The sequence below is a fragment of the Ceratotherium simum genome, chromosome 32, assembly GCF_057802395.1.
Source record: "Ceratotherium simum simum isolate JZ-2026a chromosome 32, ASM5780239v1, whole genome shotgun sequence".
NCBI lineage: Eukaryota > Metazoa > Chordata > Mammalia > Perissodactyla > Rhinocerotidae > Ceratotherium > Ceratotherium simum.
Window position 1 is genome coordinate 1,795,548 of NC_141931.1, and position 12,398 is coordinate 1,807,945.

Below are 12,398 nucleotides of genomic sequence, written 5' to 3' on the forward strand. Positions count from 1 at the left end.
GTTTTACTAATTGTTCCAAAGTAAAATTCTCTCCTTTTCCCTCTTATTTTGCCCCCAAAATGTAAGGTTGACTTCTCACTCTCAGATATCTTAGGTAGAAATTTTAGAGGCCATAAAACTTTAGTATTTTGAAAATGGAAAAAGCCCCCTCCCCCAATTGTATACCACCGTATGTGTTAGTACTTGATCTTTTATAAGGCAGTTTTTGGGGTGTGTGAAATATAATATGTACAGGGAAAAGTCCCGAAGTTGTACACGTAGAGTTGAACAAATGATTACAAAGCAAACACCTGCACAGTCGCCTCACAGGTTAGAACTAGAACGCTGCCAGCGCCCCCCCACCACCACGTGTCCCTCTAGGTCCCTCCCTTGGAGATCACTACTATCCTGACTTTTATACCTGTTGTTTCCTTGTTTTTCTAAAATTAGTGTAACTGCTTATGTGTACAACCCTAAACAATACTGGTTAATTCTGTCTGTGTTTTGAACTTTATATAAATGGAATCATACAGTGAACATTCTTTTGTGTCATAATGTTTTCTTTCAACATATATGTGTGTGTGTGATTAATTTGTTACAAATGACCTAGTAAAATATGTATTATTAGCCCCATTTTATAGTTGAGAATATTGTGGCCCGAGAGGGGTAGGGTGACTTACTGATATTGTAGGATAGAATGCTGGGGTAAAAATGCCAGTCTTCCATGCTCTTGAAGTTGGCCTTAGGAAGCTCGATCTGCCAATTGAAGTGTTCAACATGTGTAAGTACGAACTTATTGAACCCTTGTCCACAAACATTTTTACTAAATATAAGCTCCATGAGGGCAGGGATTCTTGTCCTCTGCTATATTACCAGCACCAGGTACATATAGACACCTAGCAAATATCTGGTGAATGGATAGCTACTGTCAACTGAATGTCATTAAGCATCTGTACAGGTGAAACAAATAACCAAATTCGGCTGGCGGGGCTCTTAACATTCATCCTTCGTAAAGGTACTGGGTCCAGGTATGTATGCAAGGCATTCTGGTTGATAGGAAATGGAAATAGAAAACCTCAATGTTTTCTTTTGCTGCATAACAAGTACAAATTTAGTGGCTTAAAGAAACACCCTTTAATTATCTCAAAGTTCTGTTGGTCAGAAGTCTATGATGTGACTGGGTTTTGTGCTCAGGACCTCACACGGCTGAAATCAAGGGCTTGGCTGGCTACATTCTCTTCTACAGCTCAGGGTCCTCTTCTAAGCTCGTTCCTGTTAATTGGCAGAATTCAGTTCCTTGTAGTTATAGGACTGAGGTCTATTTCCTTGTTGACTGTCACCCAAGAGTTGCTCTCAGTGACTGGTGGTCACTCTCCAGTTTCTGCACGTGACTTCCCTCCATCTTCAAAGCCAGCAGCATGTCAAATCTTTCTGTGCTTTGACTCTCTCAGACTTCCCCTTCTGCAGCTAGCCACAGTGGGGCCGGGGCTAGTGGGGATCTGCTTTTAAAGGGCTCATGCGATTAGATTAGGCCCACCAGGAAAGCCTAGGATAATCTCCCTATTTTAGAGTCAACTGATTAGTAACCATAATTGCGTCTGCAAAGTCCCTTTTGCCATTAAAGTAAGCTGGGTGTGATATCTTAAGTTCACAGTCCCACGTATTAGGGTGGGAACTCTTGGGAGGCCATTTTTAGAATTCTGCCTAACCCTGTAATAATGATGCTTCATAACAAAAGTTTTATGACAGCTTTGTTGCAGTCTGTAGGGTGGTTCAGAATTCACCCTTTATGTATATCAAGTGCTTTCCTATGATAAGATAGAGACGAGGTGTAGATCTACATTTAGTTCGTTTGGAGTTCTTGGGTTGTTTTGATTTAGTTTTATTCATGGTTTTCTGCCTTTTAGTAGCTGTTAGGACAATTGCCAAACCCCAGCAGTGTAATATAGAAGCTCTCCTAATTAAGTACAAGTTAGATTCCAAATGCTTTTATATAAGTCCAAGGTAATTAAGCAAGGGGAGATTTAAGATTGCCTTCCCTGAATGTATTTCTTCCCAGCCTAGGAAAACCAGGCATACTGTTCTTCTCATTTCTAATATATATTCTATCAGGCATCTTTTTCAAACCTAAACCAATTTTTACTACATTGAAAAATGCTGAGGCAGGTCATCTCCGTCCTTGACGATCTTCACAAGCGTTAGAAGGGGAACTTCTTAGTAACTTTGGCATCTACACTTAGCACCCATCGTGCTTTCTTAGATTGTGCAGATTGGGAAAGGTTTTATCTATAGTCATCTCTGGCTAGTGTATCAGCAACAGTTTCACTCTATTCTAAATTAAATCAGGTTAATATTTGATGTTGATGCTGATTTTCTGCTGTACCTTTAAAAGTTTTTCCTTTAATCCTTTTTTATCCTTGCCTGCTAATTGATGATTTCATAGATTCATTTTTTACATGATGCATTTTCCTTCTTTCTCTTCGGAAATGTCAGTAAAAATCTTTATTTTTTATTGTCCATAAATTCTTTTTTGGTCATTGTCTTACCATTTTCAATTTTAAGATAATCTTTACTTTTATTCACATTGCAGAACTCATTGTTTTTGACCCACTACACAATAGAATTAATAGTGTTAAAACTCAAAATTAAGCCCGAGTATAGGAAGTGCCTTTTAATAGAGAAAATGAACTAAAATAAATAATTTTGCTGCTGGCCAACACTGTCTTTTGGTTGCAACAGAGTTCGGAGCTTTTGTTCTGGAACAATTTTGTTTCCAACTGCGAGAATTTTTAAGTGGAAAGTTCATAAGGAAAGGAATTTATATGTTCTGGCTCCCTTTAAAGAGTGACTTAAGGAAAAGATGACTTGGGGAAAGAGAGTATTTAAATGTAAATCTGACCTTCTCTAGTTATGTCCCATTTTTTGTCTTTTGAAGTGTCTTAAAAAATGCTCTTCTTGGGTGCTCTTCCTAAGGCCTGAACACTTCCAGGGTGGTTGGATATTTGGCTGGCTTAGAGAAAAAGAACATATTTAGGAATATCTTGTAGGCAGTTGAATGAAATAATACAGTGGTTAACTGAGACCCCAAACTATGATGAGTTAAAATATTAATTTAAAAAATTCATTAAGATGGACTCCGTTAAAAATAATACAAGTACATTCTCACTGAGGAAGACAATATATAAATGTTGTGTGTGGAATGAAATGGGAAAGCCTCCCTGTATTCCCTCTCTGGCACAGATCCTTGTTCCCTAAGTGAGAAGGTCAGCCCTGTGGTGTGAATCCTTCTAGCCAGTTTAGTTTACATATATGTGAAAGGGATATATTGAGATACTAATTTTGGTGATGTAAAACGTTTGGGCACATAATTAGCATATCATGCTGAATTTATGGTATTGAATCATTTAAATTTTTTGGTATCAACTAAGTTCTGTATTCTGGCTAGTGTATCAGCAGCAGGAATAATTATGTGGCTTAAAGGAAAAATAGGTGGAGCAAATATCATCATGTTGGATGAAAATTCTGGAAGCTGGTATTTGTAACTTAAAGATGTTAAATACATCACACCTTTGCTAAAAGGATTGTTGATCTAGATCCTGGCTCAATTTAGTCTTTTTTAAAAAAATAAAATTTAAATTTAAGTATAATGTACATACTGACTCATGAATGTACGGATGAATTTTCACGAAGTAAACATACCCATGTATCCAATAAATAGAACACTCCTAGCATCCCAGAAGCACCGTTTGTTCCCCCTCTCAGTCACTAAAGTTACCACTATCCTGACATCTAATACATAATACATTTAATTCTGACCTTTTTGATTTTACTAAGGTACGTTTGTGATGAGTAATTGCGATTGAATATAAATTTCTGTGGTAAAACAAAACAAAACTCTTAGAGATTTAAATTATATAGTGAACTAGGACTTTTTTTTTTTAAGGGAATTTATTGCTGAAACCTAGGTGGGCTCCAAGTGGGGTCTAGGAGCTCATATAATGCATTATTTTGAAGCACCGTTTTTCTCTATTGATGCCGTAAGGCTCCCTCTGCCTTCCACCAAACCAGTATCAATTCTCTATAGAATTTGTGTCTGGATAAATTTCTAAATTCTTTTTTCTTAAGTGGTATATATTCAGATATCTACCTTCTTTGTAATATAGGTTAATATTTTAATATATTATTGCTGATAAATAGTTCTTATATACTATTTTACTTAGATAATCTTCTAGTTTATAAAGGTTCTTTATCATACCTAAGTTGATTTAAAATAATTGTAACAGTTTGTTTCTTATTGTGTTTTTTTTCCTACAAAAAACCTGGCACAGTGATATTACACTATATGGATGATATTTTGGCTTCACTATGTTTGTTTTTTAAATATAAAGAAAATTTTTTTGTTTAATACAATAGTATATTGAAGAAATATATATGCATATATACATGAAGATATTTTATTAGTTACTAATTATAATTAAAACTAAATAACAAAAGGATTTAGAATGGACATGGGGAAGTCTGACCAAAGTCTACCAGACAGTGACCTCATGTGGAGAGGACCGCTCACTCTTTCCGGAGTGATGACATGAGGTCAGTAGGCAGAGCACGTGAGATTGAGTCCCTGTTCTCTTCCATCACCAGCTGTTTAATAAGTGCCTGTTAGATGCCAGGAACTGTGCCTGGGGGCTGGGAATATAGAGATGATTAAGAACAGGCTAGAGAGGATGACAAAGGTATAAATGATTTCTGTTGCATAAAAATAAGTTCTGTAGAAGAATATGTGAAATGTTATGGGGATACAGAGGAAGAAGAACCTGCATCCTAGTAGCTGTGATATTTTTTTTTTTTTTTTAAGATTTTATTTATTTATTTATTTTCCCCCCAAAGCCCCAGGAGATAGTCATAGCTGCACATCCTTCTAGTTGCACATCCTTCTAGTTGCTGTATGTGGGACACGGCCTCAGCATGGCCGGAGAAGCGGTGTGTCAGTGTGCGCCCGGGATCCGAACCCGGGCCACCAGCAGCCGAGTGCGCGCACTTAACCGCTAAGCCACGGGGCCGGCCCTGTGATATATTTTTAAGCACAGATTTTTATTTTGTAATATTTCCTGATCCTTATGTTAACTGTAGTTACTTGACTCCATCCCACATCATGAACCTTACTTTCAGTTTTTGCCTGCGTCTCTCATTAGGCTGGTCTCAGATTGCTTCACGTGGGCTTTCTCTTCTGCATTTGGTCACTGATGCATAGATTATGAAGCACTTTACCATACATGAGCTGATTTGGGTCTTACAAGGATTCTGTAGAGGTATCAGGAGAGCGTTTCTTATCCTTATCTTAGAGATGAGGAAATGGCAGTGCAGAGAGGTAAAGAGACTTCATCAACATCAGGGGCTTGTAAATGTCCAGTCTCAATTAGATCCCATTTCCTCCAACTCCTGATTAAGAACTCTCTGCTACGGCTTATCTACCACTTGTGATACCTAGCAAGGTGCAAAACTTATTTGATTAATTGATATTACTCTTCATACTCTAATTCTTCTGATAGAATGAATGCTGAAGGACAGTGGGTAGGTTGTAGAATATTCTGATGAATACTATGATGTGGGAAAATGTGTCAAATGAGTAATTTTTGTAACTTTTGTTTCTCAGAATTGCTTAGACATATCTGCCTCTTGTGATATTCCATAGTCCTTTGTTGATGTTATGCTTATGTCCATTCTTACATAAACCTTATGTTGTAGGTTTCAGGGTAACTTGATTTCCCAGAATCCCCCTCTGCATTGTAACCTCTCTGAGAGGAACCATTTTCCTTACAATGCCATCAAATAATTCTCAGTAAGTATTTGTTGAATGAATAAGTGAACGATTTGTATAGTGCTTTTTAAAGTGAGCATGGTAATATATTTTATCCTTTATTTTATATCTATATCTATATAATCCTAAACTGGTAAAAATGAAATAATGATTTTTCACTTTTTAATGCCCAACTTGAGTTGCATCTCATTTGCTTTAAAGTGATATCTCCAAAGAATATGAAAACCTTAACAGTTTAACTAGAGATATCTATGCTTTATGTGTGGCCTATCCTGAACCTCTTGGAGAAAGACTTTATACAGAAACTAAGATTTTTTTGGAAAATCACGTACGGCATTTGCACAAGGTAAGGAATGATATGTACGTGGTAGAAATGTGTTTGTCACTGCATAGTTATTTGACTAGTTCACTGTTTTCTAGTGCACAGCTTACATCAAGATAAGGTTATTTGTTTTGTTTCCTAATAGCATTTCTCTAAGTATATATATTTAAGAGCTATGAGTCAGGCACTGGTTGTTAGGTTCTTGAAGGGAAATCAGTTCAGCTCCTCAAGATTGTATAACTAATAAGTAAAAGAGCAGGATTTCAAATCAAGGTTGGTTCAACTTTAAAATGTGCTCCTATGTCCTCTGGATGGTGTTTACAGAACCAGGTTTTTTTCTTAACGATCGCTTCCCACTTCTTGGTATATCTTTATCTTCATTATTTTCAACCTTTTAGCTGCTTCTTCATATCCTATAGAAAGTCTTACAAAAACCTGAAATTAGAAAGGGAAATGATAAATTAAAAAGCATGATAGAAACAGTCTCTGTGACCAGTTGTTTTGGTTAGTATGCCATGTGTGTGAGGGCAACATTGCAGACTTGATCTGTGTATGAACAGTGAATGAATTTTGCAGTATTTGGCTATAGACAGCATTTCTACCTTATTTTGGACTGCTGGTCTTATCAGGAACTGGATGAGATCATTCATTGTCTGGGCTAGAAACTTGACTACCTTTTATTAGCTGTATGACCATGGGCAGGTCACTTAACCCACCTTATGGATAGATACTTTTTAAAATGGTAATAACCCGTAAGTAGATTTCAATTGGTCATGTGATGTTACCCCTAAAACATCTGAAGGAAATGCTCTACTTTTTATTGTACGTGGCAGATACATTTTAGTGTTCTAGTATGTGCATTTATCAGCTCATGGAAGCGGTTTGGGTAGCAAGTACTTTGAAGTGGTCTTAAAATGTTTAATTTAAGTTAGTTTTAAGGTTCAAGTTCTGCTCTGGTGAGCTAGTGAGCTTTGGTTATACCAAAATTGATACCTGTGTAAGGCATTTATAAATTTTGCCATTTTATATTTTAGCATAGCTTGTGTGACTGTGTGTGTGTGTGTGTGAGGAAAATCAGCCCTGAGCTAACATCCATGCCAATCCTCCTCTTTTTGCTGAGGAAGACCGGCTCTGAGCTAACGTCTATTGCCAATCCTCCTCCTTTTTTTCCCCAAAGCCCCAGTAGATAGTTGTATGTCGTAGTTGCACATCCTTCTAGTTGCTGTATGTGGGAAGCTGCCTCAGCATGGCCAGAGAAGCGGTGCGTCGGTGCATGCCTGGGATCCGAACCCAGGCTGCCAGTAGCGGAGTGCGTGTACGTAACCGCTAAGCCACGGGGCCGGCCCCTTGTGTGATTGTTTTTTGTAACGTTTTGTTTGGAAATAATTTTAGACCTATAGAAAAGTTGCAAAAATAATTCAGTGAGTTCTCATATACTTTTTACCTAGCTTCCTGCTGTTAACCTCTTGCATAGCAGTGGTACAGTAATTAAAACTAAGAAATTAACTGGTATAGTTGTGTGATTTAGAATGAAATTATGAACTAGTTTTATGAAAGTTTAGAATACTTATATAATTGTACATCATATATTGGCTCAGATCCAGTGACAAAAAAGAAGTTGGCTAATGTGTAGATGACAAAGTAACTTGTTAATCTAGCCAACAGAATTGAAGCAATTTCACTTGTGAGAAGAAAACTTGATTTGATTGGGGGGGATACTTATTAAATTACTGAGTATTGCTTACCATTATAGATAATTTAGAACATAGAGATAAGCAAAAAGAAGAAAATAAACATCACGCATAACATACCTCCGGAACTAACCGGTCTTAATATTTTTTATATATCTATATTTAAATATGTCTATTTTGGTATATATTAAAATATAGTAATTTGTTAGATATCTTATGAATATTTTTGCTTTGTGTAGACTTCTATTTTTTTATTAGAAAACGGAGTCATACCCTTTATAATCTGCTTTTTGCATTTAATAATATGTAAGTCTTTCTTTGTCATTAAATAGACTTTTGTAGTCTTGGCAGTGATTGTAACATTTTTCATTGTATGGAGATACTAGGATTTGTTTAGATATTCCCATATTGCTGGGTGTATAGATTATTTCCATTTTATGTAATTTGTTATTATAAACAATACTTCTGTGAACATCTTGTAGCTAAATTATTTTTGTATAACCGAGTTATTTTATAGGATAAATTCCTAGACATGACATGGAATTACTGAGTCATAGGTCATGAACATTTTTTACTGTTTTTGACGTATAGTAACAAATTGTTCTTGGATTTATATTCTGTCCACCCAGCAGCAGTGGTTCCTAAAGGTGCTCTTTTCCCCAGCATTATTAATACTAGTTGCTATTTTTAATTTATTTACTAATCTGATAGGCCAAAAAGTACTATTTATAGGTTATTTCTACTGTTCTGAGCCTTAATTATTAAAATTCTAAGTTTAAAAGCATAGCATTTCATCAGAGAATTAAGTTGATGACTCTTGAGGTCATGACTTGCTTAAGGTCATATGGACAGTTAATGGAAGAACGGAGATAAGAGAACCTAAGATTTCCTGAATATCAGTCCAGTGTATTTTTATTGTTAGACTAGATTTCCTTTAAAAATAACTTTTAAAAATTAGACCTCAGATTTCAGTTTGATTTTCATTTTATAAAAAATAATAGGTTTCTATTAAGTAGGTATAAAATAACTTATTTGGGGAATGTGGAAAAGGTGTCAATTTTCATAGTTTTACTCACAAAAGTGAATCATTTGGAGTGATGATATGTAACTAGCAGGCTGATCAGAAGTGATGGATTTGAGGAAACACAGATACATGGCAATAGAGTTTCGTTCTGTTTTTTTTTTTTTTTGTTTTTTTTTTAAAGATTTTATTTATTTTATTTTTTCCCCCCAAAGCCCCAGTAGATAGCTGTATGTCATAGCTGCACATCCTTCTAGTTGCTGTATGTGGGACTCGGCCTCAGGATGGATGGAGAAGTGGTGCCTCGATGGGCACCCGGGATCCGAACCCGGGCCACCAGCATTGCAGCGCGCACACTTAACCACCAAGCCACAGGGCCGGCCCTCGTTCTGTTTTTAACTGAGCCTAATATAGTATTCTAGCCCAAAGAGGGCATCAAACCGTTATATTTTGTCCTTTTGTCTTAGAGAATGAAACAATGTACTCTCTAATATGGATGCTTAACTTTAAAATCTAAGACACATTTTTTTCTAGTTGTTTCATTGTTACTACAGGTAGTTTGTAAATGTGATTTATTTATTTATTTTTAATAATTTTATTTATTTAAAGGATGGACACTGAAAATAAGAAAGCAAAATAGGGGCTGGCCTGGTGGCGCAAGCGGTTAAGTGCGCGCGCTCCGCTGCGGCGGCCCGGGGTTTGCTGGTTTGGATCCCGGGCGCGCACCGACGCACTGCCTTGGCAGGCCATGCTGTGGCGGCATCCCGTATAAAGTGGAGGAAGATGGGCACGGATGTTAGCCCAGGGCCGTCTTCCTCGGCAAAAAAAGAGGAGGATTGGCAGATGTTAGCACAGGGCTGATCTCCTCACAAAAAAAAAAAATAATAATAATTTTATTTATTTATTTTTCCCCCAAAGCCCCAGTAGATAGTTGTATGTCACAGTTGCACATCCTTCTAGTTGCTGTATGTGGGACGCGGCCTCAGCATGGCCAGAGAAGCGGTGTGTCGGTGCGCGCCCGGGATCCGAACCCAGGCCACCCGCAGCAGAGTGCGCGCACTTAACTGCTAAGCCACGGGGCCGGCCCTGTAAATGTAATTTATAATACTTGAATTATGTCAGTTATTTTTTTAGAACATTAATCTTTGATAAATTTCACAGGTTACAAATGAAAAAGATTAGTGCTTTCCAAGTAAAAGTGTTTTTCTTCTTCATATAGAGAGTTCTGGAGTCTGAAGAGCAAGTGCTTGTCATGTATCATAGGTACTGGGAGGAGTATAGCAAGGGAGCAGACTATATGGACTGCTTATACAGGTAAGTATGCTTTCACACTCCTGACACTAACAGACTGTATGGACTGCTTGTGCAGGTATGTGTGCTTTCACACTCCTGACACTAACAGACTGCATGGACTGCTTGTACAGGTAAGTGTGCTTTCACACTCCTGACACTAACAGACTGCATAGACTGCTTGTACAGGTGCGTGTGCTTTCACACTCCTGACACTAACAGCATGGACTGCTTGTGCAGGTATGTGTGCTTTCACATTCCTGACACTAACAGGCTACATGGACTGCTTGTGCAGGTGCGTGTGCTTTCACACTCCTGGCACTAACAGACTACATGGACTGCTTGTACAGGTAAGTGTGCTTTCACACTCCTGACACTAACAGACTGCATTCACTGCTTGTACAGGTAAGTGTGCTTTCACACTCCTGACACTAACAGACTGCATACACTGCTTGTGCAGGTACATGTGCTTTCACACTCCTGACAGTCTGACAATACTGCCTGAGTTCATAATTGAAGGAAATTTTTAAAAAATTACCCATTACCCATTGAAATGCACAGAACTAAAGCATTTCCTGCTATATGGACTTTTCTCTGCTATGGGGGAAGGTCTGTAGTCTGGGTCATGTGGGTGTTTGTCTTGTGTGGAAAGTTATTCTGTGAAAACTATATTTAATGGCGTAGCTCTATTTTTTCATATTGTCTTGGACTATAGAGCACATGTTGAATCTCAACAGAGATCCAGAGTGGAACTTCAGTTTGGATGAAACTTAGCAGAGTAAATCTACTCCCATGTCCCCCTCCAGTATACTCGTATTTACTCTAGGATTCAGTATTTTGTGTTTCTTGGAAATAGTATTAGTCAAAGTACTGGACGGTTTTCCTCTGGAAGTTCTCCTACCCTCTCCTCTAGGCACATTGAATTACTTCCAGCATTGTAATGCCCCACAGTCTCTCACAGCTTCCTGCCTTTCCTCATGCTGTTCTATCTGTCTGGATTGCTTTTCTTTCTTTCTCTGAAAAACTAATTCTGACGTGTTTTTCCACATTCACCTCTCTGAACTTCCCTCTTCCCTCCCTACCCAGTCTCCTGCTGAGATCTTTTGTGTTAACTGCCACTCCTGCGTGTTCCCATGGCACTCTGGGCTGATCCTCTCTAACCTATCCATGAACACAATGGAAATAAGTACCTAGGTACATAAGGCAGACACCTGTGTATTGAAGAATAGTGGTTAAAGAAGGAATAGTGACATCAGCACCTGGGCCTTTCACCCTGGGACCTAGGGTGTCTGTTCTTGAAGGGGTTGTGGCCTGTGATGGATAATTTAGCCCTGTGCCTTGTGGCCAGGGCCACACATGGACCCTTGTCTCCTTTTCTCATTGGGGAGAATTGGGAGTGGAGCTGGGTCTCAGAGCATTGTCTGCACGGTTACACCGTGCGTTGCGGGAATACCGTGTTGGGGCCAAGGCTTGATTCTCTTATCGTATTTGTCCTTTGCTTCACTGGTTCATGATCCCTTAGGTTTTTATAACAGCGCTTGAGTTTACTCACTGTAGGTTGCCTATGTTAGAAACTGAAGCTTGCTTCTAAATGGCCAGTAGCTTTTATTTCTTCTTAGAAGAGCAATGTGTAATAAAACCAGAAACCAGCAATTGGTGACAAGCACAAGGTTTACCATAGCCTCGGCTTTTATAAAACAGTGTTTGGTATACACTAAACATCCTGACATTTGATGATTTTTTTCCCTCATCCACCAAAGTGGCATAGTCATAAATAGAACTTTAAGAATTCCCTAGCTAAACTGTGGGGGAGAGTTGGGGGAATTCGAAGGGTAAGAGTGCGAGTGTGTGCATGCCTCTGCATTGCTGAGGAGCTTGGGCCCCTGGGATATAGACGACAAGAGAGTGTTTAGACTATGTGCCATGCAGTGGGAGCCCTCTTAGCAGGAACATTTTACTAAGGTCTAAGTTGTTTTTCTATTCTTTCTTAGTTTTTTAGGACACAATTCTCTTGGTTCTCCTGCATCTGTTTACCAAAATCAATTAATTTGGTACTATTTCAATTAATACTATTAAATTAGAACATTAATGAGCTTTTATTGAATGTTGCAATATATGATATGTAAAACCATATGAGGTACTTGGTATCTCCATTTTTATAGCTGAGGAAACAAGGGTCAGAGAAATTAATTGACTTTGCTCAAGGCCACTCAGTTAAAAAATCACAAGAGCAGAATTTAAACCGAGATCAGTGTGATTAAACCCGTTTAATTTCTT

At 38.0% G+C, this 12,398-nt stretch overlaps 1 protein-coding gene across 3 annotated transcripts in view; it reads left to right on the forward strand.

The window, feature by feature from the left end:
- The window catches only part of CUL2 (cullin 2), a 96,159-nt gene that overhangs the window by 27,065 nt on the left and 56,696 nt on the right, over positions 1–12,398 (forward strand). For all 3 annotated transcript variants that reach the window (XM_087420618.1, XM_004425233.2, XM_087420619.1), the window contains exons 3-4: positions 6,041–6,143; positions 10,051–10,145. In XM_087420618.1, the coding sequence (XP_087276744.1) occupies positions 6,041–6,143; positions 10,051–10,145 (198 nt within the window). The remainder of the gene's footprint in view (positions 1–6,040; positions 6,144–10,050; positions 10,146–12,398) is intronic.